This window comes from Camelus dromedarius, chromosome 34 (assembly GCF_036321535.1).
Source record: "Camelus dromedarius isolate mCamDro1 chromosome 34, mCamDro1.pat, whole genome shotgun sequence".
NCBI lineage: Eukaryota > Metazoa > Chordata > Mammalia > Artiodactyla > Camelidae > Camelus > Camelus dromedarius.
This window is the reverse complement of record NC_087469.1, coordinates 19,633,149-19,660,238: the sequence shown is the minus strand read 5'-3', so window position 1 is coordinate 19,660,238 and position 27,090 is coordinate 19,633,149. Positions and strand designations below refer to the sequence as shown.

Genomic DNA, 27,090 nt, shown 5'->3' with positions numbered 1-27,090 from the left:
AGTTATGCCGGGTGACCGGAGTTGATGGGCGGGGCACGAGGTCATTTAAGCGTTCCTGTCCTCCAGATTACGCCCAGAGGCTAAAACTCTACCAGTGCATTTGCTGCTCTGTCTGAGGGGCGCAGGGGGTCCCAGTTTTCCATCCCCTGGTTGGCGTGTTCGTGGGTTCGTGTTTCAGGGAAGGCTGTTCCTCCTGGGTTCAGGCCACTCTTGATGCATGGAGTGTGTGTGTGTGTTTTCTCAGGAGCAAGTCTCCTTCTTTTCTTTCTTTTTTGGGGGTGGGGGTGGGGAGCTTCCTGTCCCAGAGCCAGTGCTTTGTGCCCAGTGAATGTTTCTCGAGGGTGAAATTCCTGAGTCCCCTCTGCTGTCCTCTGTCCTCCCGCCTTGGGCAACAGCCCATGGGAGGGAGCTGTGCCATGGTCACTACTGCTCTCACTCGGTCACCACCGCTCTCACTCCTTGAAAGAACAAACATCTTCACTGCAGCCTCAGAACGCTGGTGTGAGGTGACTGTAGTAGATGTTTCCATGACACTCGTTTATTTCTTCTGCAGCTACAACTGCACTGGGGGAAGGGATGAGGAGAGGCTAGACTGGAGGGGCTGGGAATTCGAAGACCTTCCCAGTTCCTCCTGTCTTCTTCTGCAGCAATAAGAAGCCCACCTTCCTCTTCCCCTGGGTAGCTCCACCCCAGACCCCTACACTGCTTGCTCCCCAAATCCATCCTGCTTTTGAGCTGCAGAGGTGGGGCCCGGCTCCGAGGCAGGCAGGGAGGGGTGAAGGTGGGGGGAGGAAACTTGTGCTTGAGGAGGCGGCCTTTTTAGGAGAAGAAAAAACACTTTCACTGCTCAAAGTTGAGATTTAGTGCCGATGAGCAATCGTGACCCGCACTGGGGGTGGCAGTGTGCACACGTGTGTTCCCGAGGGGTCTGTGACACTCCCTGCAGCTGAGCCAATGACTCACCCCAAATCTTAGCGACTTTTAGAGGTCATTTTAGTCATCCCCCTGCCTTCGGGCTGGATGGAGCTTAACTTAAGCTCACGTTTGGGTGGAAGGGGGTACGTGGGGGGGGGCAATGGCCGCGTGTGGAAGAGGGGCGGGATAGAGGCAGCGCTTGACCTCTTTGAAAAGATCTCCAGCGAAGGACGTTCCCAGCTTCCCCAGGCTGCCGTTCCCGGGTTTCCCCGTCCCTGAATCAGCACTGGTCTCCCGGGACGGCTTTTTGCCGGATGAAACCGGATGCCGGGTTCTGGGGGTGGGCGGGGCCGTCGTCCCCTCAGGCCCGCAGGGTAGCCGAGACCCCGGGGTCCCGCTAGCCAGCCCGGCGGCCACACTCCCTCCCCCAGAAACTTGCCATGCAGCGGGAGCACGGAGCCGCGCGCAGCGGAGACGCGGCAGCGCCTTCTCCCCGGCAATGCGCATGACTCTGCGGCTCTGGGCTCGCCACACGTCAACGCACCTTGAATGGGCTCGCCCCCCTCGCCGCGACGGGCAGACGTCCCGGCCAATCGGCCCCCGGGCTCTCGGGCCGCGCCCAATGGGCGGGCGGCGGGGGCGGGCCCGGGGCGGTGCGGCCGGGCTTCTCCGCGGCGCTGGCTGCTCTCCGCCCGGGCTCCAGTGCAGGTGCCGCTGCGCCGGGCGGGAGGCTGTGCGCCGAGCCGAGCGGAGCCGCGGAGGGATGGGGAGCGGGCCGCCCGGACTGCAGGAGCCGCAGGAGCCGCAGGAGCCGCGGAAGCACCGGCGCGGGGCGTAGGCGGCGCGGGGCACTTTGCGATAGGATGAGGCTCCTGGCTGGCGCGCGGTAGTACTATGATTTGGTATGTGGCCACTTTGATAGCAAGTGTGATCAGCGCCCGAGGTCTTGCGGCTCAAGGTGAGTTGAAGTGCAGCGTCCCTCCCCTGCGCCTCCCGGCGCTCCCGGCTCCGTCCTCCCGCCGAGCCCGCGCCTTCCCGGCTGCGCGCTGCGGACGTCGCGGGGAGGGCGGGGGCCGCGGTCGCAGCCGGCTGGGAGGGCCTGAGCCCGGGTTGCCGGCGCTCTGGAAAGGACGCCTCGGGATCCGGGCCACTTCGCCCACCTTCGGCCGCGGGGCTTGGCGCAGGGTGCCGCGCCCGGAGCCCTTCGCGGGCGCAGCTGCCGCCTCCTGCGCTGGGGAGGCGGCGGCTTTCCTAACTCTGCCGCCGGGGAGTTTGCGGGTCCTCGGGCGGCTGTAGCACGCTGGCGCCCCGCGCAGCGCCACCGCTCCGCAGGCAAGTCCGTGCGGGGCTCGGCAACCGCGGCTCGCGGTCGGGGCTTCCGGCTCCAGCTCGCGTCCCCCTGGACCACACATCTTGGCAGCTGGAGGTCGGATCCCCCTCGCAGGGCGGCGGCGCGCGCGAGAAGAGCTGGTTCAGCGCGGGGTCCCTCGGCCCGCCCTGCCCGCGCCGGTCTCCGCCGCACCTGAGCCCGGCCGGCAAAACTTCCTCGGGAGCGTGCCGCAGCCGCGCCGGCCCCACTCGCCCTCGGGCCACGCGGCATAGCTGGCCCGGGGCGAGGGCGGAGGAGAGGCTCCCCCTTGCCGCGTCTCGGGCTCGAAGGAGGTGTTGCTCTTTCCATTCTCTCGGTCTGAGCTGGGGAAGAGGCAAGAGGGAAACCAGCGAGTTGGGTGATGCGCGCGTGAGCGCGCGGGCTTTTGCTTTGGAGACGGCACGGCGACCTGCACGCCTCTGTGTGGCACCCTGGCTCGGCCCTTGTATGGAAGTAGGAGCGGAGCCTGGAGGTGCCAGGACCCTGAGCTCACGGTTCTCAGCGCGCAGACACGGCTCAGCTGCGGCAGGTTCACGAGGCCGCGAGGGATGGCTTCCGGGGAGAACCGCTCGTGGTGGACGTCAGCAGGGAGGACCCGCAGGGAGAGAACCCGCTCCCAGCGGCGCTGGCTCAGAAGGGTCCTCTCCTCACCTTGTCTGGGGCTGTGTAGGGGGAGAGGAAGTGATTTTGGAAAGTTTCTGGAATGGAATAGTCTCCCTGCCATCTGAGGGGCGTGAAAACAGAACCCGGGGAAGGCGAAGGGAAGGGTGATTTTGTTAAATGGTACGTGACCTGGGTGGTTTAAAAACTCTCCATCAGATGGAGAAACAGATCAGAGTGGCCACAGAAGCTGGGGGAGTGGGGGTGGGTGTGTGCTGGGCTGAGTTGTGCTGGAGAATCTGCCTCCAGCCCCAGCCTCCCCCTTCCTCTATTCCCTTGTAGTCTTCCAATGCCCTCATCTTCCTCCCCTCCAGTTTTTGGTATGTTCCTGCTATGGGACTGTCGCTGGAAGCACAAAGGGATGTGCTGGGATCTTTGAATAAAGAAGAGACACTGAAGGGAGGCTCTGAAATAGCCCCCAGACCTGAGAAGTCAGGGTGAGGCGAATTGTCTTTCTGCAAGTTTAAGAGCAGAATAAAGGAAATGGGTGTATGTTACAGCAGCTCACAAAAGGTCCAGGCAGAGGAAGGACTTCCCAGCATCGAAGGGAATGCCTTCTTTCTGGGTATGAGGAGCCCTTCTTTCTGGGTGGCTTGACATGAACCTCTGCCTGCCATCCCTGTGGGTCTTAGGGGTCGTTGTAGCCCAAAGGAGCCCTGTGTGTGGTGGTGAAGGACCTGAGTCCAGTCACATGACTGGACTCAGATCCTGGCTCTGCCACTTGCTGGCCTGTGACCTTGGACATGCTGTTTAGCCTCTCGGATTGTCACTTGCCTCATTGGGGGTTAATAGCTTGTAGGGTTTTTTGTCAATATTAGTGCTGTAAAGAAAGGGCTTCTGTAGTGAGAGCTCGACAACTGCTAACATGATGGTGGTGGTTTCCCTGTTTGGGGAGTTCCAGGCCCCTTCCCAGTTTCTTTCCCTTGGGCCGGTCAGGGCACTGGGGGCTGGGAATGCCTTGGGGGAACGTTCAGATGGTTACCTGTGTGGGGAACCAAGTTTGCTTTCATGAGCTGACCTTGCCCAGGGTGCTGGCTGCTCGGAAATCCTTGGAAAGGTCTGTGACACCCGAGCGTTGTCAGTGGCTTCCCTTGTGGGAAGGATGCAGGGAACCCAGGAGACTAGCAGCCAAACTGCAGCCTCCGGAGGCGGGGTACAGGCTGCCTGCTCACAGGAGAGGCGCCAGCTGCGTTCGGACACTGCTGCTTGGAGTGAGAGCTCAGCTGTTCTCCGCCTGGCAGAGGTGACTTCCGGGAGATTCCTGAGGGGAGGGACTTTGCGATGCCGGAATTAGGGTTTGGCTGAGCAGGGGCTGCTCCAGCAGAGGGATGAAGCGTTGGGACAGAGGGAGGGATGGGCTTTAATCACTTGTGTCTGGGGGGTGGTAGAGCGGTTGGGAGGGTGTGCGTGCAGGAGAGCCTAGGAGGCAGTGATCCCAGACGTTTGCTGAACAGTCTGGGGGAGGACCCTGGGCCTTGACTCCCAGCGCTGCCTCCTGTAGACCACAGATTTTGTACCTGGATTGTCGCAGGCCCCAGTGTCCCCTGGTGAAGTAGGGTTCTGACTCCAGTCCTGCTGGTAGCTGGACCAGTGCCCTCTACTCTCTGCCTGGCCGCGAGCCTCCCTCCTTCCCTTTGGCAGTGATGACGGGAGGGAGGAGGTTTAGGCCTGGAGGTTGCTGGGGAGACCGCAGGCAGCCTCTCAGCTGAGAAGCACTTGGCCCAGGCGGTGGCCAAGGGGCACATGTGTGTCCCCAACACACCCGCTGGAGGCAGCGCACGCCCGCCCGGGAGAGGTAAGGGGGGTGTGTGGGAGGAAGCAGCTTCCAGCGGCTGGCCCCAAGCTCAGCGTGTGCTGCTGGGCTGGGAGCTGCCAGGTTCCAAGGCCCGTGGTTTCACATTTGAGGCTCTGAGACAGGAAGCTGGGGTCTGGTTCCCGAGGAGCCAAGGCTGCCTGGGAGGGAGATACTGCAAGCCCGCGGGGCTCTGATGCCCTCTGTCCTGGCTCCGGGCCCTGCTGGTCTTCCCTCTGCCCGCCCCTGCCCCCAGTCAGGGCAAGGCTCTGCTCCTCTCCTCCCTCAGATCTGCCCTCCTCAGGCCTGGGAGGCGCTGCCCTCACAGGCTCGTGGGCTGAGCACTGAGGGGGGACACGGGCTCCAGAGGGAGTCAGGCCTGAGGCCGGTTGCTGTCTCTTATCCCTGAAGGTCTCCGTCTGCCCTGCACATCCCAGGCTGCACCCAGGGTCTCAGGGAGACCAGCTTGGGTAGAGCAGCTTGTGTGGAGAATGGGTCTGACTTGTGGAAAGAGCTGTCTCTGGTGCGAGGTGCTGGAGGGGCCAGCACACGCCTGTACATGTGTGTGCGTGTGTGCATGCATGTGTTTGCATGTGCACGTGAATGCAGCAGACAGGGGACCCTGAGTCTCCAGCTCAAGGTGGGGCGTCACCCCAGTCCGAGTGCTGAGGGCCGTGGGTGGCAGTGAGACTAGACTTGGAGCAGACGCCTGGCTTTCCCTGTGCCCTGCTCTGTATCTGAGCCTGGGCAGCACCTAAGCTCCCAAAGTTGCAGGCTGAGGCCAGGGCACGGGTGGAAGGGCATCTGGGCTCCCTGAGAGAAGGCCTCCATGAGGGGCACGCACACACAGGCAGAGGCCCAAGGATGCAGAAGACAGGTCTGCGTCGCCAAGGTGGGCTCCGGCCACGGCTGCCCGTCAGCCCAGACTCCTGAGTGGGGAAGAGCCGGGTCCCTGGGGAGGTGGGAGAGGGTGCCGGGGTGCCGAGGCGGCTGTCGCCTGGCCCGCCGGGCGCTGCCCGAGGCCGCTGACCTACTTTCCTTAGGAGTCTTCCTGCTCTTCTGTCCTCTCGCGCGTGAACGAGCAGGAGACGGTGAGCAGAGGTGGGGCCCCAGAAGGGTTGTGGAGAACAGTTCTCCGTGGGCCAGGGCTTTGCGCAAGGTGCCAGCCAGTCTGCCTGTCCTCCTGAGGAGAGCGGGGACTCAGAGGTCCCCTCAGCACGTCCCTTTACCTGGGTGCCCCCCAGCTCCCTGCTGGCTGCCCCCCCACCCCCTGTGAGGTGAGCCACTGCCCTCATTCCTGAGGCCCCACTCTGAGTAAACACAGGCTTCGATCCCCCACTGGCTTCTGTCCCCCTGGTACCTTTTCTGCGCCCCACCCCCGCCCCACTGCACTCGCACGCGCTGGGACACAGGGTCCAGGCCTGCGCCCAGGTGGTGGGCAGGGTGGGTGAGGCTCTGCCTTTCTGCCGAGCAGAGTGGAGGTTGGATTACTGGCTGCTTCCTGCCAGCGGCTCCTGGGGAAAGGGCTGTTGGAAATACAATCTAGCCGAGAGCAAATTAAGGTTGCTAATGGCATCGCTGCCTCTGCCTCGTGGGCTGCTGGGCCTGGAGGGTCAGGGAGCAGAGGTGCCCACAGAGGAGGGCCTCGTGGTTCCTGACCCTCCCCCAGGGCCGGGCTGTTGTTTCCCTGCTCACCCGACCTCTGACTTCTGGCCCAGAGGGGGTTGATGGGGAGACGGAGGAAGGTGGGGACTTTCCTGAGGACCAGCCTAGGCTGGGTGTGGGCTGGCTGGAGGCAGAATGCTGGGTGACCTCTGACCCGCCTGTCTTCTGAAAGGAGAGCCAGGGTGCGGCCGGCTGTGGACAGGCTGGGCTGTGTCTCCTTCTCACACTTGGCTGTGGACGAGGTCTCGGGGCCTGCCCTCCACTCCCTCCGCACCCCTCTGGGTCTGCGCCTCCCGGCTGGGGGTGGGGTGTCCGTGGGCGTGGGCTCCCTGGAGTCTCCTGGAACCCCCTGGCTTGCCAGGGAGAGGATGGGGAACTCAGGGGCTGTGCCTTTTTTGGACTCCGTGGGGATTATTTTTAGGCTGGCAGATGGAGGTGGCGGTGGCTGTCGCTGGTATTATTAGACAACAGGCCTGTGGTTTGGGAGTCTGGTGCCCAGAGGCTGGGGGGGGTGGGGAGGGAAGGAGGAGGCTCCGTAAGGGCTTGTACTCACAGCAGGGAGGCTGCTCCCCCGTGGGCCTGCCTGCCCACCGCTGCCGCCAGACCCAGCCAGAGCCGGCCAGCCGGCTGCCTTCTGAAACAGGCCGGCCCTGTGTCCCTCTTGGGTTCCAGGCTGTGGGGCTCTGGCTGTGCAGAGTGTGCCGTGTGGGGGACTGGCCCCTGACTCAGCCAGGAAAGGGAAGGGGCTGCTTCTTGGGTCAGCGCCCCCCCCCCCCCCCCGTGCTGGGCCTGTGGCCGCCGGCGGGCGCAGTGAGTGTCAGAGGGGGCCACGGCAGCCGGAACCTGCCCCGTCCGCTGCTGAGGGCGCGGCCTAGCCGGTTTGCTCACCTGGGCGATGGAGATGGTGGTACCTCTGCCAGGCGGGCATTAAATGGACTTGTGCCACATGCCTGGCCTGGCACGGACCTGGTGCCTCGTAGGGGTGGGGAGGAAGTCGGTTCCCTGGCGGCTGGTGCACTCCCTGCCTGGCTCCCAGGGCTCTGAGGCCTCATCCATCCCGTCTCCTGCCCCTGGTGGGGCCGGGGAAGAGCTCCAGCCTGGCCTGCCAGCCTTAGATGCCTCGTGGTCCTGTGCTCACAGGGAACTTGGGCTCGGCCACCCACTGGGCACCACCTGGCCCAGAGAGCAGGAAGCTTGTACCCTGTGGGCCTCCCGAAAGGTCAGCCAGACCGTGGGGCACCTCTCGCTCCTCACCCTCCCGCTGCCTCCCTCCTGGACCCACTGGGAACAGCCCCAAGGTGCAGATTTGCTCTGCCCAGCACTGGGCTGTTTCCTGCCTTCCCTGAATCCCTCCTGGGCTCTGGCTCAACTTGCAGATTCGGTGGGCTTCTGTGGTGGGGGAGGGTCGGGGTCTCTCCTCCGGCAGCCCCCCCTCAGGTCACCATCGTCCCTGCCTTCCCCCCTCCTTCATTCCCTCTTCCCTTCAGAGCCAGCCTGGCTGGGGAGGAGCCTGCTGTTCCCTGGTTCTGTCCCCTCCTGGTTCTGGGTCCTTCGAAGCCCTGAAGCCCTGTGTCTCTGTGTCCCAGGTGAAGTCCTCTGCCCTGAGCCTTCGCGCTTTGTCTCTGTCTGTCTCTCGCCCTGGCTGGGCTCTGCCTTGGTCCTGACACACCCTGCTCCTCTCTGTCTCCTCTCTTGCCCCCCGGTACCTCGCCACTCTGGCCTTGGGTGGTGTCCTTCCTCCTGGGTCTCTCTCCTCCAGCAGCCCCCATCCCCTCTTCGCTGCCAGCCTGTTTACTTTTTTTTTTTTTTTTGCAGTGAGCTTTTCTGGAGAAAGTGTTTTATTAGACATATTTTGGCTCAGAAAGACTGCGGCTGGGGGGGAGTGCCCGTGGGTGATGGAGTGAGAAGACTCATTGTGTGTGTGTGTGTGTGTGTGTGTGTGTGTGTGTGTTTGTGTGTGCTTGCGTGCACGAGGAGCCGGGGAAGCTGATAAATATTTGAGGACTTGGAGAACCAGGGGGCTGGCCTGAGGGAGGGGCTGGCCACCCCTCTGCCTCCTTCCTGGGGATGCTCCTCTTTCTGTCTTGCCTGCTGTCTCCCCAGCTGCTTGTCCTTGGTGAGAGGGGTCCTTGGGAAGAGATGAGGGTGGGGTGCAGACGGGAGCGGGGCTGCGGGAACCCAGGTCAGACCGATGGCTGTGGGGCCCCAGAGCCAGCCCCGCTGTGAGAGGTGGGCCAGCACCCCTCTGTCCCGCCTGAGGGCCACAGCCCTGGTCGGAGGTCCTTCTGTGGACGGTCTCTCCCCCAAGGCGACCGGCCCTGTGTGTCCTCCTCTTCTGCAAAATCTGTGCTGCACATGCTCACGCATGCACGCAAGCACTCATGTACACATCCCTGTGCACATGGACACACACATGCACACACAAGCACACGTGTACACATCCCGTACACGTGTGCACACATTCCTGTGCATGTGCATGCAAGCACATGTGTACAAGTCCCCGTACACACACACGCAGGCACACACGTATACATCCCTGTGCACACGCACACACATGCACACAAGCACACATGTACACATCCCTGTGTGCATGCACACACGTACGGTGCGTACATCCCTGTGCACGTGCATGCAAGCACATGTGTACAAATCCCCGTAGACATGCACACACATACACATCCCTGTGCATGCGCACACACACATGCACACAAGCACACGTGTACACATCCCTGTGCACATGCACACACGTATGCACACACAAGCACACGTGCACACATCCCTGTACGCATGCACACACGTTGCTTTCCCTACTCTTTGCCCTGGGCGCAGGATCAGTGTGTGGGTGCAGGAGGTGGGCTCTGTCCCTGTCTTCTGCCCCTGGGGCTGTGGGGGTGGCGGCTGCAGCTCTGCAGACTTTCCCTAAGGGGCTGGGATTCGAACTTCGCCTAAAGCAGGGCTGGGAGGGTTGGGAACCTGCTGGGGCCTCAGGCAGGTGAGGCCAGCACTCTGCTCTGCTCCAAAAATACTCTGTGATCTTAGCTCTTTCTCTAGAAAACAGTGATGTCACCGGTAGCCAATCAGCTTCAGGAAGGGTTGCCTCCTCCTCCTCCTCCTCCTCCTCCTCCTCCTCCTCCTTCTGCAATTTGCAGGGTGGAGAGGGAGCCGGAGCGGGAGGGAGAGAGGGAGAGACGCACAGAGACACACGGACAGACAGACACGCAGAGACGGAGGGCCGCGGAAGAGCAGGCACAGCCCCTCCCCACACAGGAGGAGCAAGCCCCTGTGTCCCCCAACACACACACAGACACAGAGCGGGGAGAGACAGGCAGGTAGATGGGATCAGCCATGTGGAGGGGGAGCTAGAGAGACAGACAGACAGACAGACATGCAGAAGGAGCCAGAACAGAGAGAGAGACGGTGGGGCCAGGCAGAAGCTCACAGGGTCAGGGGTGTGGTCAGAGGCAGGCCCAGGGGCACGGGACAGTCCAGATGCGTGCTTCTCTCTTGGGTGTCCCCCTTGTCCCCGGCTTTCAGCCCCTGGGGCAGCAGCTGTCCCAGGTGCTGCCTGCAGGGGCCCAGCGAGGACTTGGGGGTGGGGGTGTGGGGACCCCGAGGGAAGGCAGGAAGGAGGGGCCTCCCAGCCGTCCCCTTCAGTGGGAAATAAGCCAGACAAGGTGACTTCGTGGGCGCGGATGCCTGGTGTGGGAGTGAGAGTCAGGCTGGGGTGGGCCTGCAGGCCCCGTGTAGGGGTCCAGGAGCTGCTGCCGAGGCGCAGGAGGTGGTGCCTGGGTTAACCTCTCCTCGGTGGGGGTGGAGGTGGGTCTCTCCCCGCCTGGTCCTGTCCCTTCCAGGAGGACAGCTGTGCCCTAGCCAGCCTGTGCTTTGTCCTCTGCCAGAGGTGGGGTGTCCCCGCAACCCTCCTGTCGTGATGGTGACGCCTGGGGCTTCTCAGCCTGGCAGGCTTGTGGCTTGGAAGCTGCAGGGCTGGTGGCCCCTCCTGCTCTCCCCTCTGCGGCAGGCACAGCAGACGGACGGACAGACAGACGGATGAGGAGGGCAGAGGCTGGCTCAGGCTGGTGGTTTTCCCCCGGTGCTGCCCTGAGCAGCCTCTGCTCAGCTTGTGAGGGATTCCCCGCTCCTGCACGGAGTGCTCTTGTTTTGTGCTGCAAGCGTCAGGCTGAACTGGGGGTGGGGTGTGGGAGGCTGGCGGGCTCTGCGGCTTCTGCAGCTCTAGCGGGGAGCATCCGGCACAGGAGGATGTCCCACGTTTACCCGCGGCGACAGCGCCCGGCCACAGTGTCCATGGAGGGTCTGTGACCCCCCACTTTTCCGGTGGCCACACCTGTCAGACTTGGCAGGGGTGGCAGGGGAGGGCCTGGCTGGGCTCCACTTTTTGGGGTTGAGTGGGGAGGGGTGGCCCCCGGGGCTGCGGGCAGGGTCTCCTGTCGCTCCTTTCCCGAGTCCCACCCCTCTGTCCCGCAGGTGCCCACGGCCTGCGAGAGGAGCCCGAGTTCGTGACAGCCAGGGCCGGCGAGAGCGTGGTCCTGCGATGCGACGTGGTCCACCCGGTGACGGGGCAGCCCCCGCCCTATGTCGTGGAGTGGTTCAAGTTTGGGGTGCCCATCCCCATCTTCATCAAGTTTGGCTACTACCCACCCCACGTGGACCCTGAGTATGCAGGTAAGCTCTGCACCGTCCGCCCTGCCGTCCCTCCTGGCCCTGGGGGCCCCGCATCGTCCCTCCTGCTTGTGTCTTGTGGCCTCCCATCTTTCCTGCCGGGTCTGTTCCTCTGTTTCCCAGTCTCTGCCTCTGTCCTCCATCCTTTGCGCCCTGGTAGGTTTTAATTAAGTGGTGGGAGGAGCCAGAAGAGGAGAGGGGCAGATGGAAAGCCTCCTGAACAGCCGTGCTGGCTGCCTGGCTGAGGCCGGAGGGAGAGCAGGAGGAGGAGGAGGAGGGAGGCCCAAGGAGCCCCCAGCCAGGGGGAGAGGAGGCCTGCCGGGAGGGCGGCTCGGCAGAAGCGGCTGCTGCAGGTTCACCCTGTCCGGCTGCGCCCACTCCCTCCCTCTGCCCTGGAGCTGGGGCCTCGCCCGCCCGCCCGTCCATCCGTGAGCCCCTGGGCGCGAGGAAGTGTCCGTGCCGCTCTGGCCTCCCTCCTCCTGGCTGCTGTCTTGCTCTGTAGTTACTCCTGCCAGCGGGGCCTCAGTGTGAGTCAGCGCCGGGGCCTGGCCACCAGGGAGGAGGGCGCGGGCCGGTGTGCGTGTGTGAGCGTGTGCGCACGTGGGTGCCTGCACGTGCCTGAATGTACGTGCATGCGGGTGCGCGTGTGAGTGTGTGTGCGAGTGTGAGTGCGCCTGTGAGCGTGCATGAGCATTTGCATGTGTGAGTGTGTGTGTGCAGGAGTGTGCACGCGTGTGTGTTAGGGTTTAAAGGAAGAGAGGAAGCTGGCAGGACGCTGCTCTTAGCCCTACCTCTGCCTCCCTGGGTCTGTATTGGTCTTTGCTGGAGAGCTTGTCTCCCTGCCCTCTCCCGGTCCCTCTCCCTCCTGAGCCCGTCTCTGCCGCGGCTGGTTCTGGCTGGTTCTGCTTTCAGGCAGAGTGCTGGCGTCAAGGGCACAGGAGGGAAGCAGTGACACTGGGCGAGGGCTGGGCTGAGGTGGAGGCCGAGGGGAGGGGGCCTCTGGGGCTGCTCTGGGGAAGGGAGGCTGTGCCCGGCTGTCCGCTCTGCTCCTGCCTCCTGATGGGAAGGGGCGGAGTCGAGGGTGGCTGGGCCTGGCTCTGGCTACGTGAGCTCTCTGCTCTCCCTGGCCTGGCGGCAGGACTTGGGGGGACCCCAGCACCCTGGTCCCCAGGCTGCCTTTCCTCTGCCCTCTGCCAGGAGGCCAGGCGGAGAGGGTGCTGGGGTGGCAGTCTTGGGGACCAGCTGGGGTGCGGGTGCCCGGAGTCCCTCCATCCTCTGTCTCCCTCCCCACCAGCCCTGCACTCCTCCTGCCTCTCCTTTGCCGCCGGAGCTGGAGCTGCCCGAGGTGGGCTGGGGTTGTGATGGGCACTCTGGCCCTGTCCCTGAGTTCCCTTCGTCCCCTCTGCTGCAGGCCGGGCGAGTCTCCACGACAAAGCTTCCCTGCGGCTGGAGCAGGTGCGCGCGGAGGACCAGGGCTGGTACGAGTGCAAGGTGCTCCTGCTGGACCAGCAGTACGACACCTTCCACAACGGCAGCTGGGTGCACCTCACCATCAACGGTGCGTGAGTGCATTCTTCCTCCCGGCGCCCGAGAGCCCCTGGGCCTGTTCCGAGCCCCTGCTGCAGAGGGGGGCCTCAGCTGGGCGGCCCATCACATATCAGCTCCACTCCCCCAGCCCTCACTGGTACCGCCGGGATCTCCGGGGTCCGTGGGTGCGGGAGGTGAGCAGCTCCCTGGGCACAAGGGTGGTTTGCTGTGGGTGGTGGCGCCAGAGCTCCTTGGAGGGAGGGTAGGTGGGTCTTTGCAGGCAAAATCGTAACAGCTGGCACGTCTCCCAGCCTCGGGAAGACCCTCCCGGGGGAGGGGGTCCCGGGATGTCCCACTTGACAGCCTCCTTATTAAAGGATGGAACATTCAGGTCCCCTGTTAGGGGCATCCCTTGAGTGACCTGTTGGGTAAAATGGGAAACCACTGAGACCAGCCCAGAACCCAGACTGGTTCCTGCTGGTACCAGCTTTGCTGTCTGCTAAAATCTGGGAGTCCTGGGAAGACTAACCCTTCCCACGCGGCCGGCTTCGTACAGCGCAGGGGGGTGCACTGTGCGGTATGTCCCTGCCTGTCACGTGTCCGGCTGGGCCCTGGGAGTCCTCACTTGGAAGGGGATATTCTGGAGGAGCCAGGACATGTTTGGACCCGGAGAGAATCGAAGGGAAATGGTTCCCACGGTGGGAGGGGAGCAGGGTTTCTCGTGTTGTTTTTTTCCTGACCACACAGTTACTCTCTGTCTGATTCGTGACACAGCGTGCTCAGACAACACGTGCTGCAGACGCATGCTGGCTGTCGAGGCTTCTTGGATGTGCCCCGCACAGCCTGGTCCTTCTGGGTTTGGTGTCTGTGGCCGTAGATGTGCTGGTTGGGAGAGGAATCGCTGTCGTTCCTGGCAGGGAAGCTTTTCTCCATATTGACGGGCCCAGAGGGACGGCTGTCGGCCCTGCCTTGTGGGCTCGGGTCAGGCCGGGCTCCCTCTGCCTTGAGAGCACTTCCAGGGACCTGGAGGAACAGACAGGCTTAGCCACAGCACGGTCTCCGGGAAGAGCAGACGTCGAGACGGTGGCCCTGGGTCTGTGGTCCAGGCTGCTTGCCCCTGCGGACGCTTCTGTCAGTCAGTCCCCAGAGACCGAATGGAGGCTTATTTTAAATCTGGGTGGCTGCCCCGCCACCCGCAAGCTTTTGAGTCACCTCCTCCTGGTGCCAGCTGTTGTGTGTGCCAGGAACGAAAACTTGCCTTAATACGAACCCAAGCACAACGTAATTAGGAAGGGGCGTCTGCTGCTGAGAGCTTGACTGACTGGGCGCTGAGCCAAGAGCCCATGCCGCCTTCTCCAGCGCCTGCTTCCGAGCCGGCTGGCGGCCCCCTGCCCGTCCGTCCCCGTCTCATCTCCCCGCGGGGGCTGGTCCAGCGGGCTGGGATGGAGCATGCAGCCCATGCTCCGCTGGGAACCGCGTGTTCCGTCACGTCTCTGCTGCTGCTTGCACATCGTGGGTGCTTGCTGTGGGAGCCCCGATCGCTCGGGGAGGAGCACGTGGAGACCTGATGAGACTTGGTTTATTTTGTGACCCCACCGTGTCAGCTGCCCAACCCGGGCAACCTCGTCACCTCTCTGGGCCCCGCTTTCCTCTTTCCAAAAATGGTGGCTGTTTGCAGGGCTCTCGTGAAGGTGGAGGGAGACGCTGTGGGGGAAACTGTCTTACACCGTGGTCTGGAGCACTGGCTAGACGTGGGCCACTGTGTGGCGTCCCCCTCCCCTTGAGAGAAAAAGAAGTCGGGGCAGTGCAGCCGCAGGGGTGTGGTCGCACAGGAGGGGCCTCGGGCTGGGAGAGGTGGACGGTGGTGGTTGGGGACCTTTGGAAAGCCACCCATCATGACCCCTTCCAAATTCACTCCTGAACGTCCACTCAGTGGCAGACCCTGCGGACACAGCAGTGGGCGTGACCGAGGCCCAGCTCCTAAGGACACTTCTAGAGGCAGTGACATCCAGAGACCATCGCAGTACAGATGGGGCACACAAGAGAGCGGGTGCTTCTCTGAGGAAATGCGCCCTGGGCAGAGAGCCAACAGGGAGAAGTCAGCCAGGGCCAGGGGCGGAGGCAGAAAGGGTGTTCCAGGGCAGAGGGAACAGCATGCCCGGAAGGCCAGAGGAAGGAGCGCGTTCAGGGACCGTGGCGGGTGGTTCGTGTGGAAGGGTCAGGCTTAGCGCTGGGGCTTATCCGCCGGTACCCTCCCTCACCAGGAGCCTCCCTCCCAAAGGGTGGACAGCGCAGGCACCTCCCAAGGTGAGAGCGCGCGCCCTTTCCTCCCCCTCCCCTCCCCCCGAGTCCTGAGGCTCCTTCCAGCGTCAGTGTTTCCATTATCGAAGGGCAGAGCCTGGAGCTCCAACATCTCCTTGCTTCCAAACTAGAATGTTTAACATCACGTTTCTGACGGGAATCATCCTGGGAAAATGAACGGCCGGAGGAAAACGAGAATCACATACTGTCTCAGTCTCCTTCTGTGTTTTCTTGAAGACCAGTTGGAAACAAACCCAGTTATCTCTTTATTGCATGTAAAGTACCTGAGAGGCCCGAGTCAAATCTCACTTCAAGTCGGTGGGTTACTTGGAGGAGAGGCCAGCCTGTTTCCGACCTGCGCGATTAATTACAGGGCACTTGTGAAAAAGAATTAAGCCTGGAAGTGCAGCTGGCAAGCTCACACTTAATCCAGTAAATAATCGGGAGTCAAACCATTATTTTCCTGAAAACTCGAAATTGTTCAAAGTGCTTTCCTGATTAGCACCTAAACAATAAAGTAATCATGTAATTAGTAATTAATTTGTCACTTCAGGACGTAATTTAATTTACTATCTTTTCTTTGAGCTTGCCACCAGAGGTGCCAGTGGCTGGGGGTGCCAGAGCTGCATCTCGAGGGCAGGCTTGGCGGGCGGGCGGGCGCTGCGGGGACGGGCGCCCCGGCCAGACGGGAGGGGGCCTGGCGCTCGGAAGCCGGGTTCCCTGTGCACAGACTGGGAATGAGATTTACCATTACTTTTGGAGTGTTAGACGCTGGAGGAGGATTGGCTTTCTCGAGGCTGTTGTGTGTGGTGAAGCGTGCTTCTCAAGCCACCTGGTCCTCAGGCTCTGGCGCCCTCTTTGCGGCACCCTGAGCTGAGGGCGTGGAAGGTTGTCAGAGAAAGACATCTTGCCCTGGTCTCGTCTTCAGTTTTTGTTCACGTTCGTGTTGTGTGTGCACGTGTGTGTGCATGTACATGCACATGGGGATGTGTGTACACGTGTGAAGGTGTGTGTGTGTGCGTGTGTGCATGTGCATATCTCATTCGCTGTGTTCATCTGTCCCCTGGACAAATGTTTGCTGAGACTCTACCACATGCTAGGCACTGGGCTGAAGCCTGGGCACAGTGGGGTTTACGGGAACCATTGCTGCTCTCAGGAGACTTGGTGATGACCTTTGAACAGTCTAAGGGGACAGAGACGCAGCAAGAGCTGTCTTGGACGGGCTGACCAGGTGAGGCAGAGGCCACAATTCAGCAGAGACACACAATGGAGCCGACAGGGTGAGATCTGGGTCCAGCCCCAGGGAGGGAGGACAGCGGATGCAGAGGTCCCAGGAGTAGATGTTCTCGGCACGTCTGAGGAAGACGAGAGCTGGTGTGGTTGGAACAGAGCTGAGGGATGTGTGACGGAAGGTGAGGGTGGAGCCCAGGGGGGGGCTGTGCCGAGGTGAGGTGGTGGAGGGGACAGAGGGCTCAAACCTGCAGCATCTCCGGGGGCGGGACAGGGCTGTTTTGGAGGGAGGCCCTCTCAGGGCTTCTCCCTGGGGCCTTGGAAGCCCGGGCAGCTGGCAGTAATGGCACAGTGACTAGCGTGCTGTGTGCTTACATTTTGCAGGATCTTTTCGCAGACTTTATCCCGCTAACTCCTTATGTCAGTGTGGATGTAGGGGTTTAGATAAAGCTCAGGGAGGCTGAGCAACTTGCCCCTGTCACACAGCTGGTGGCAGGCTGGCTGTGAGCTTGAGACAGGTCAGAATGGACACCCACCTCAGAAGACTCCAGCATGACCGTCCGCAGGGTTAGGACTGACCAGATGGCTTCGCCAAGCAGTGCAGACAAATGAGTCTGTGTTAAAAGCTGATTATCCAGACAGAGTGGAATTTTAGTGGAAACTCCAATGCAGGTGGGGGGAGCCTGGCCCGGTTGTCAGATGATTCAGAAAGGAGCAGCCTGAGGAGGGGGCTGTGTGCCTTGTCTGTGCGGGGCAGCCGGGGGGAGGGTGGGTGACTTTCTCTGCAGAGTCCAGTCTCTGTGTGTCCCCTGGCCTGTGGTCTGCGTTAGGCCTGATGGGGCTGGGAACCGTGGGCCTGGCTGGCCACAGTCACGGAAGGAGGGGCGTCTGGAAGATGGTGGGGTGGAGGACTGCAGGGTGAGGGGCCATCTGCGGAGCTGGCGGCAGGTGAGCTCCAAGACGGCTTGAGAGAGCCGGCCGGGGTCCCACCACGTCCCCGGCAGGGAGCATGCTGGCCTTGCTCTGGTGCCGGACAAACAGTACTTTACTGGGCATCAGGCAGATACAGTGGGGAAAGTTGAGAGTCTGGACCTGGCTAGACTGGCTCTGAGCTCCAGGTCTCCCTCCCAAAAGGTGGGCGGGCAGAGTCCCCTTTCTCCTTCTAGAAGCGCTGGATGCCCAGGTGGGGCCTGGTGTGGGGGCCCGTGCACAGGGTGGCCGCTGACCCCTCTGTACCCTGTGTCTTGCAGCTCCTCCCACCTTTACAGAAACACCCCCTCAGTACATTGAGGCCAAGGAGGGCAGCAGTGTGACCATGACCTGCACAGCTTTTGGGAACCCCAAGCCCATTGTCACCTGGCTCAAGGAGGGGACACTCCTCGGTGCTAACGGCAAGTACCAGGTGAGTGCGGGTTGGCCGTGAGGCCGCGGCACCTGTCCCCCCTGACCAGCCGGCACCTGTGTTGCTGGAGTGGCGTGTGGGCCGCGGGGCCATCTCCGCCTGGGGTGGTGCTGGCTGCCCCGGGCTGAGTACTGAGCCCGGCTCTCCTCGGCCCCAGGTGAGTGACGGCAGCCTGACGGTGACATCGGTCAGTCGGGAGGACAGAGGTGCCTACACCTGTCGTGCATACAGTATCCAGGGGGAGGCCATGCACACCACCCACCTGCTCGTCCAAGGTGAGGCGTTGCCCGGGGCATGTGGCTTCGCCGGGTATGCGTGGGGAGGTGGGCAGCCCGTACGCAGCTGGGTGGGGGCTCCTCCCTGAATTGTGTGCCTCATGGCCGCAGCTCCCATGGTGGCCCACGGCCGGGCTGGCAGGAGGCCCCGTGCTGAGCAGGTTTCAGTGTCTCTAAACGTGCAGGTGGCGTCCTGGCATGACCCCCTCCCCTGGGGGAGGAGCCCCCGCCAGGTCTCCATCCTCTGGCCTCAGTAAATAAACACAGGAATTCATTTTGAACCCCAGAGGTTTAAGTAACACTGTGGGGCTCGGCCAAGCTGGATCTGCAGGGTAGCACTCGAGATGCCCGTCTGCCCTGCCCGGCCGAGGCCCCCGTCCACCCCCGCCTGCAGGAGGAGAGGGAGGTGGCGGTGAGGTGCCTCCCTCCCTGCGACTCCAGGAGAGCACCCCCTCTCTGGAGAGGGGGGCCGGCAGCACCGCGCTGCTGGGATGGCTCCCTGCCCCGCCTGCTGTCCCCTACCTGCTGTCCCCCGCCTGCCCTCTTCACCTCTGTCCGTCAGCACACGAGCCTCTCCTGCAGAGGCCAGACTGTCCCTTGCTCTGGGTGTAGAGGGCGCTTCTCCCCCGTGGCTGTGTGCTGCGCAGGGCCCGCTGCAGAGAAGGGAGGACTGTGTGTGCGTGCGTGTGTGTGTGTGTGGAGGGTGAGGTGGCTGCTTGGGGACCTGGGATTTACAGGGGTGGGCGTCCACCGCGGGCTGAGGGTCATGTGGCCACACCTCCGGCCACTTGCATCCCTGGGACCCGTGGAAGAGGGAGAACCTGAACCCAGGCAGGGGTGGGTGTGTCTCCATGACGACCGCCTGGGACCAGTGCCCCTGCCTACCCGCCTGCCCACCCAGGGCTCAGGACTTCCTGGGAGCCCAGAGTGGTCATCCCCTCCCGGTGATGCCATGCTTGTTCCTGTTCCCCCAGGGCCACCCTTCATAGTGTCCCCTCCTGAGAACATCACTGTCAACATATCCCAGGATGCTCTGCTCACCTGCCGGGCGGAGGCCTACCCCGGCAACCTCACCTACACCTGGTACTGGCAGGACGAGAATGTCTACTTCCAGAAGTGAGTGCCCGGCCCTGCCCCTCGGGGCCTCCAGCCGGGTTCTGGGGGGTGGGGCTCTGAGTAGGGGCTGCCCTTGGGCCCTGGGAGCGGGGGGGGGGGGGTGCAGCCCACGGGGCCTGCGTGCTAGCGCTGGTGTCTGCCCAGAGGGCCTGGGGATCGAGGAGGCTCTCGTCTCTCCTCACCCACGGGGCTCACCTCATGGACGACTCCGCGTCCTGTGTCCCCGCAGTGACCTGAAGCTCAGAGTGCGCATCCTGATCGACGGGACGTTGATCATCTTCCGGGTGAAGCCGGAGGACGCAGGGAAGTACACCTGCGTCCCGAGCAACAGCCTGGGGCGCTCCCCCTCGGCTTCCGCGTACCTGACCGTGCAGTGTGAGTCGGGGCGAGGCCGGGGGGCTGGCCGGGCTGGTCAGCTGGGGTCTTTGAAGGGCCGCGTGGCTGCCCGTGACCGCTGACCCTTTCCAGCAGCCTCACTCAGCCGGGCTCGAGGGCAGGTGGCCTCCTGGACGCTGGGTCCTTGTGCCGGGTGCTGCTGGCCCCTCCGTCTGCCCTTCAGCGTGTGTGCGAGGGCACGCAGGCTTCACCCTGGGGGTTAGCTCCTCTGTCTCCCCACCTGGACGGGCGTGTGGGCGAGGGGGACAGACCCTCTCCTGCGGTGATGGATCCGGTTCCTGGGCCCCTCGCGGCTTCCCTGCCCCACCGCTCCAGGCCTCCAGGGACCCCAGAGTAGGAGCCATTCTGGGGCCAGAGCTTTTGTGCCCTCTCACCCAGCTTGCCAGTCCTGAGGGCCGCTGCGCGGTCACTGCTGCCCCTCCCCTGCGGGCTGGTGGCTGTGGGAGAGCAGATGAGTGATGAGGGTTAATCTCTTCCCCTTGTCTGCCAGGCTCCGTCACTCAGGCAACAAAGGCCCCTCCCGAGGTGGTAGGTGACAGGCTCTGTGTCACGTGAGGGCTCGTGTGGCAGAACCTTGCGCCCCCGCAGCGCGGAGAGCGGTCTAGAGAGGGGTGGCCGGGGCAGCATCTGAGCTGAGGACATTAGATCAGCCAGTGACCCTCGGAGGTGGCTGGTCTCCGCCGCCGCCAGGCGGGGCTGGGTGTCCGCGCTGCTCTGCTGATGCCCTGGTGGCAGTGGGGCAGGCCGGGCCCTGATGTTGCTGGTGGGGCCAAGGCATCCTCTGTCCACTTCTGCTGTCAGTGGCTGAGGAGGGCTTGCAGCTTGCCCTCTTCTGGGTCCCAGGTTCTTAAAAGCTGTCTGTGAGGCACCAGAAACGCCCAGGACATCGGGTCTGTCCCACTCAGGCCTGCAGGAGGAGAAGGCATGTCAGGAAGCTCTTATAAGCAACTTACCCTGGGCCCCGGCTGTGCGGGATGTGCCAGAGCTGAGGGAAGGGAAGGCTCCTTTTGGAGCAGGTGCTGTCTGCTTGTCACCTGCATGAAGGGGGCAGTGGCTGAGGGAGAGGGCCAGTAGGGGGTGGGGCTCCAGGAACAGTGATTCACAGGTTGAAGGCCCCTCCTTCAGGCTGCCTGCCTTGCTTCTGCAGAGGGGAGGGGAGTGTGGTTCCTGCCTCCCTCCCGCCGGTGCCATCACCCACAGCCACTTGTCCTTCCCTCCTTCCTGCCTTCTGAGAGAATCCGGGGGGGGGGGGGTGAGATTTTTCAGGTGGGTGAGACGAGGATCTTTGTTTCTGCTTAGGAGCAGTATTCAGAGTATTTCCCATTCATAAACCCTTTGAAAACCTTGGAGGAAAAAAACCCCTCTGCCACACAGAAGTGAAGTAGGAAGCTCTGTCTAAATATATAACTCGGCCTGGTGTTTACGTAACGCTGTTCCCCGAAGGGCTCCAGGCGCGCGCGGCAGAGAGCAGCCCATTCACCCCACCACCTCCCTGGGTGTCTGGATCCTTCTCCCCCGGGGCCCTGGGGGAGCCCGGGGGAGCATGGAGGTGACACTCGCCCACGTCCCTGAGGTCTGGGGGGAGCCGGGTACCGGGAAGCGCAGAGAGGGGAGAAGCCTGGCGGTTCTGGCCCTGGCCTTCATGCAGAGAACCGTGTCCCCCGTGGGCTGAGGCTGTGGGGGGGGAGTCCAGCAGAGACTTGGGAAGGTGTCGTCCGATGTTGGTTTTGAAGTTTGGAGTCGAGGGGCTGAGGGAGTGGATGCTGATGGTGAGGTCCACGGGAAAGGGCATTTGAGGAGTGCTGAGGGCGGGCCCAGCGGGCGCGGGCTAGGTGGCCTCCCGCATTCAGGCAGGAGCTCTTCAGAGTGTGGCAGGCTGGGTGGGCAGACGGAGGACGTCTGCAGTCGGCCCCAGGAGGGGCCAGACTTCACCAGGTGGGCACCTGGCCCTGCATCGAGTGTGAGGACACAGGCAGCGAGCGAGTGGGCTGGGCGGGTGTCCCCGGGGGCCCCTGGGCTGGGTGGCGGCCGGCCCCCACCCAGATTTCTCACCTCTGCTCCCCCCAACCACGCTGCCTGCGCAGACCCAGCCCGTGTCCTCAACATGCCCCCCGTGATCTACGTGCCCGTGGGCATCCACGGCTACATCCGCTGCCCTGTGGACGCAGAGCCGCCGGCCACCGTGGTCAAGTGGAACAAGGACGGCCGCCCCCTGCAGGTTGAGAAGGTGCTGGAGGGACGCCCTGCCCCCCAGACTCTGGGAAAGCAAAGAGCTGCTCTGCGGGGGTCTGAGTCCGGCAGGGTCAAGGCCCTTCTCCAGGGCCCTGAGATGCCCCCGCCCTGGCCGGCCCGTGCCCTGCCCGGCCCGCCCACAGCTGGACGCAGCCGCTCAGCGCAGGCCTGGCTGGCGGGCTGGGCCTGAGCGTCGGCCCCTGACTGCGGCTCTGCTCTGTCTTCTGTGCTCCGGCAGAACCTGGGCTGGACCTTGCTGGAGGATGGCTCCATTCGGATCGAGGAGGCCACAGAGGAGGCTCTTGGCACGTACACCTGTGTGCCTTACAACACCTTGGGGACCATGGGCCAGTCTGCTCCTGCGAGGCTTGTCCTGAAGGTGAGGCCAGGGCTGCGAGGGGCGGCTGTGGGGGCCGGTGCCTGAGATGCCCAGCGTCACGGCAGGCCCCGCTCTCCTAGGACCCCCCGTACTTTACGGTGCTACCGGGCTGGGAGTACAGGCAGGAAGCCGGCCGGGAGCTGCTCATCCCCTGCGCAGCCGCAGGGGACCCCTTCCCTGTCATCACGTGGAGAAAGGTACCTCTGGGCTCTGGGCACCCCGGGAGCAGGGGACAGGGCCTGGCCCAGCAACGGCTCTTTTCTGACGGGGCGGGGGCCAAGCAGTGAGGTGACTTCCGGAGGCTGGGTGCCCTGAGCGGGGCAGCGGAGGGGTGCAGGCTGAGGCCTGGCACTGCCCCGTCCCTTCCCGGGCCCTGAGTGTCGGTGGCTTCCCTCCTTCCCTGCCCAACCTGGCTCCTCCCTGCCGCCCTCTCCCGCCCTCCTTCCTGCCCCCGTTTGGCCAAGGTAGGGAAGCCCAGCAGAAGCAAGCACAATGTCCTGCCCAGCGGGAGCCTCCAGTTCCGTGCGCTGAGTAAGGAGGACCACGGGGAGTGGGAGTGTGTCGCCACCAACGTGGTCACCAGCATCACTGCCAGCACCCACCTGACCGTCACTGGTACGGGGCACGGGTGGGAGGGCTGCGGTCTGGGGGCCGGGCTGTCTGCTCCGTGGGGACCTCTCCCAGTTCTGTGCTGGGCCTGGCACAGGCACCCCGTTGCCTGGGGCTCCGGGCATGTGTGTCCATTTTCTCTGCCTGAGGCGTGTCCCCAGGACGTCAGCCTGAACGTTCTGCCTGCCCCTCTGGGGACGGACAGCCACAGCTGTCACAGCAGCCTTAGACTCAGTACCAAGTGGTGCGTCATCGCATACAGCTTCCGAGCTGAGGCTGGAGCTCCCTCGGCGCAGGCGCGTGGAGACCGAGGCTGGCCTGGGTCGGACGCCGTGCCCAGCGTCACGGCGCTGCAAATCGATAGGCGGGCCCAGGACTCAGACCCTCGCCGCAGTTGCTGGTGGTGTGCTGGGCTGCCTCGCACGCTGGGTGTGGGTGTCACGAGGCCGGAGAGCTGCTTGGGGCGGGGCCTGTGGCTTTGTCCGTGGCCACAGGAGTGTTCTGTGCTCCCCAGATGAGCGCAGGCCTTGGCCTGGGTTGACTGCCAGCTCCTGGCTTCCCTTTGGCCCTTAATGCTCCTGCCGCCTCCTGCTGGAGGGACTCACCTGCCTGGCGGGACGGGTATCCCGCTCCAACTCTGCTACCCCACGGGGCCAGGGCGCCGCTGCTCAGAGCATCCTGGTCCCCATCACCCCACGTGGGGCCCCGTGCTTGCCCTGCGCAGCTCTGTGGGCGCAGCTCTCCATCTGAGCGGTGTCCCCTTGGTCTCCAGGCACCAGCCCCCACGCCCCAGGCAGTGTCCGGGTCCAGGTCTCCATGACAGCTGCCAACGTGTCCTGGGAGCCAGGCTATGACGGAGGTTTTGAGCAGACATTCTCTGTTTGGTACGGACCTCTGTGAGTCGCCCCTGCACGCCTCGCTCTCTGCTCTCCTCCCCAACCCGACCCAGTCAGTCCCCGGGGAGGGGGCGGGGTGCAGGTTAGGAGAGGCGAGAGGCGGAGGCTCTTTGCCTGCTCAGCCCGGAGGTGAGGTGTGTTGACACAGTGAGACCCCGTGGAGGCTTCTGGGCGGGGGTGGGGTGGGGGTAGGTCCCTGAGGGATGGTGGGAGTGGACAGGGGCGGTGCCTGAAGGGCCCGTCGCCCTGCGCCCCACCTGCCTCCGCTGACCTGCCCCCGCCAGTGTCCTTGGCTCGCTCCTCTTCTGCGTTCCTGCCCTCTCCTGATCTTCCCGGGCGCCGTGACACAGCCCAGCTGGAAGCACAGACTCTAATTTTCATTCTGTCCCTTCCTCAGTGGCTCTAGGAACCAGTGTGAGGTGGCACTCACCTTCCCAGCTTTGTCTTCACGTGTGCACCCTCTCTCTATGGCTGTGTGTCTGTTACTTTTGTATCTAGGTATTAATCAGTTGAGCCAGATGCAGTGATTTGAGATCTTTATCCAGATCTTGGGGTAGACAGGCATCTCAGCAATGCCTGAGTCAGACTGAGGACAGGAGGCGAGGAAAAGCTGGAGAGAGCCTCAGCTGAGGTCCACCCATCCCCTTAGGGTTTCCCTGTCCCACATCCCCATCCCAAGCCAGGAACTGGCCACCTGCATCATGGGGGACATCCTTGAGTGGTGGTGGGGGCGGGGGGGGTGGACCCTCACCTCAGCTCCTTTCCAGACCTGTCCTATCTGGGTGTGTATTCCAGCCAGGCCTGGGGAGGAGGAAACAGTCCAGGGGCTCCTGGGGTTCAGGGGGAGCCTGCACACACTTCTCAGTGGTGGGGGTGTCGAGAGGGACCCGGCCCATTTCCCAGACTGATCATCGAGGCATTGAGTTCTGGACCCTCTCTGGACTGGGTGGTGAGCTTGGGGGGCTCGGGGTTGAAGCAGAGGACCATCCACCCCCGTCTGTTCCCCAAGGCAGGCAGCTGTGTGGCCAGGCAGGGCGTGTGGTGTGGCCGGGCTGCCCTGGGAGGTCTGGGTGCAGACTGGGTCCCTCCCGGCTGCGCGCTGCCCCGTCTGCAGCTCCTCTGCTTGCTGGCACCCTCTGCTTGCCTACCGTGGTGCCGGGGCAGAAGGGCAGTCGCAAGGTGGGAGGTCTCCTTTCCTCCTCCCTTTCTGCCCTGACGTCTGGCGCTGGCTTCTCTGTGCTGTGCTTCCCTGTCTCAGCTCCAGTTCCTGGGTGTGGGCAGCCGTGAGCCTGTAAACCCGGAGGGTCGGCGGCCACCGAGGGCTGCCTGGCCAGTCCTGTGGGACAACGTCCCCTCCCTGTGGTGGTGCCACGACACTGCACCTGGTGTGGGCTTCATGGCTGGTGCAGGGTTAGGTGGGCCGCAGAGTGAGGGACGACCCTCACCCCTAGTTCCAGTGCCGCCTTCCTTAATTGCCACTTCTAGCTCGGAAGGCCTTGGGGGTCCTGGCCCCCTCCGTGGGGAAGCCTGGTCGTCCTCGTCACATACCCTGGACCTCCTGAACGACTCAGGCCTGGCTGGACGGGGCGAGCCCCCAGGCCACCCCAGGCCCCAGTCCTGGCCGTCCCCCGGAGGCCAGGAGGCGGAGGGCCCCCGGGCTCCCTGGTCCTGCCCGTGCTCATCCTCACTTCCCACGCTGGCACCTGCCTTGTCCCCAGTGTCCTCACTGCCAAGGCAGTGCCACTCTGGGCTGTGACCAAGGTGAGATTCTCCCAGAATGCAGTTGGTAACTTGACCAGTGTCTCGAGCATCACTGATAACCAAGGGTCCCTTTTAGTAGAGGAGGTGCCAGCTACGGCAGGTGACCTGGCCCCACAAGGTTGGGCACAGCCGAAGCTGGGTAGCTCAGCTGCCCTGGTCATGACCTGCTGTGGGCCTCGAGCCTGGGAAGGCTGTGTTGCTCCAGCACCTCCGGGACCTGTGCTCTCGCTTGTCTCCAGTGTGACCCCCCGCCCCCTTGTCCCCGGTCCTCTCGGGCAGGATGAAGCGGGCGCAGTTTGGGCCCCATGACTGGCTGTCGCTGCCTGTGCCTCTGGGACCCAGCTGGCTACTCGTGGATGCCCTGGAGCCCGAGACCGCGTACCAGTTCAGCGTCCTGGCCCAGAACAAGCTGGGAGCGAGCGCCTTCAGTGAGGTGGTCACTGTGAACACTCTAGGTGAGGCCGGGCGGCGACGTTCCTGCAGGAGCCGGGAGAGGTGGTCACGGGGCTGCCAGCGTTTCCTGCCCACTGTATGCGGGCGCCTTGCTAAGTTCCTCACACGGCCGACCCTGGCCTCCCAGTGAGGATCCGTCCTTCCGTTCCACGGGGTTTGCGGACCAGAGTGTCCGGGCCCACCTTAGAGTGCTTTGGGCCCGATCCCTGTGGTGTCCCCACGTGGACAGAAGAGCTCGAGGTTCCTCCCTCCCGGTTGGCCATGTGCTAGCATTTTCCTTGGCTTCACAGGGGCCTGGGGACCCTTCCTCCCCCTCCTGGGCACCTGCTGATTCCTACCTCTGGCCTCGGCCTCACTTGGTGGCAGGCGTGGGGCCGAGTCTTCCTTCCGGGCCCCGGCCGCTCACTCCCTCCGCCTGTCTGTGGTGGTTTGTCCCCTTTCAGTGGCCAGAGGGGGCAGCTGTGAAAGGCGGCCCCAGGCCAGCCTCGGCCCGACCCTTTAGTGCCACCAGGGGGCAACGGTAACCGTGCCGCTCACCCCAGCGCAGAGCTCCCTGCACGGGGCCCAAGAGGAACTGAGGAGACAGCAGTGTGCTGTGGGAAGGTGTTCCTACCTCCTTGGAAGAGAACTAAAAATACGTTTTGTAGTATCTTTTTAAAGACACTGTGTTACTAAAAAGATTACAGTTTCTTCCTCCTCCTTCCCAGTGACTCCCATTGGTTTTCCATTTGAGGGACTCAATTCGTGGGATCAGAAAGCTCCGGGCCCACTTGCTCTGCCTCCGGCCCTTGGGTCAGGAGGGCTCTTTATGCGACACTTGTCCCTGAGATGACTGTGCACTGGAGCGAGGGGACATGGCCATCGCCCTGGGGACACCTGCCGGGTTGGAGGGCAGCATGAGGGGAGGTGTGCAGCGGCCTCACTCTCCCTCGCTGTTGCCCCCCTCCCCCTGCTGCAGCATTCCCTGTCACAACTCCAGAACCCCTGGTGCTGGTTACCCCACCGAGGTGCCTCACAGCCAACCGGACCCAGCAGGGCGTGCTCCTGTCTTGGCTCCCCCCTGCCAATCACAGCTTTCCCATCGACCGCTACATCATGGAGTTCCGTGTGGGAGAGCGCTGGGAGACGCTGGAGGACGCCATCCCCGGCACCGACGGCGACTTCTTTGCCAGGGACCTGTCACAGGTGAGGTGCCTGGCTTTCCCCTGCTGCTCTTCTTGGTTCTGGAGGGGATGTGAGTCTAGAGTCACTGGAAGCTCTGAGTGACCCGGCTCAGGTGTGTGAGGTCAGGCTGTGCACTGTGCCACACATCCACTCCTGTTCTCCCAGATCCACTGCCAAGGTCAGGACCCTCAGATCCCGGCAGCCTCGGCCCCACCGATGCAGGGCCAGCTCTGTGGCCTTGGGGGGATTCTGGCTGCCGACACAAGCCAGG

At 63.4% G+C, this 27,090-nt stretch overlaps 1 protein-coding gene across 5 annotated transcripts in view; it reads left to right on the top strand.

The window, feature by feature from the left end:
* The first annotated feature begins 1,623 nt into the window (after positions 1-1,623).
* Positions 1,624-27,090, top strand: part of IGSF9B (immunoglobulin superfamily member 9B) — a 41,581-nt gene continuing 16,114 nt past the window's right edge. For 4 of the 5 annotated variants that reach the window (XM_031443357.2, XM_064482238.1, XM_064482237.1 and 1 more), the window contains exons 1-14: positions 1,624-1,873; positions 10,884-11,081; positions 12,490-12,636; positions 17,387-17,538; positions 17,696-17,813; positions 18,788-18,929; positions 19,159-19,304; positions 21,410-21,552; positions 21,796-21,936; positions 22,017-22,133; positions 22,401-22,551; positions 23,318-23,441; positions 25,482-25,657; positions 26,614-26,840. In XM_031443357.2, the coding sequence (XP_031299217.1) occupies positions 1,810-1,873; positions 10,884-11,081; positions 12,490-12,636; positions 17,387-17,538; positions 17,696-17,813; positions 18,788-18,929; positions 19,159-19,304; positions 21,410-21,552; positions 21,796-21,936; positions 22,017-22,133; positions 22,401-22,551; positions 23,318-23,441; positions 25,482-25,657; positions 26,614-26,840 (2,046 nt within the window). In that variant the 5' untranslated portion in view covers positions 1,624-1,809. The remainder of the gene's footprint in view (positions 1,874-10,883; positions 11,082-12,489; positions 12,637-17,386; positions 17,539-17,695; positions 17,814-18,787; positions 18,930-19,158; positions 19,305-21,409; positions 21,553-21,795; positions 21,937-22,016; positions 22,134-22,400; positions 22,552-23,317; positions 23,442-25,481; positions 25,658-26,613; positions 26,841-27,090) is intronic. The other variant, XM_031443358.2, reaches the window with a different exon arrangement.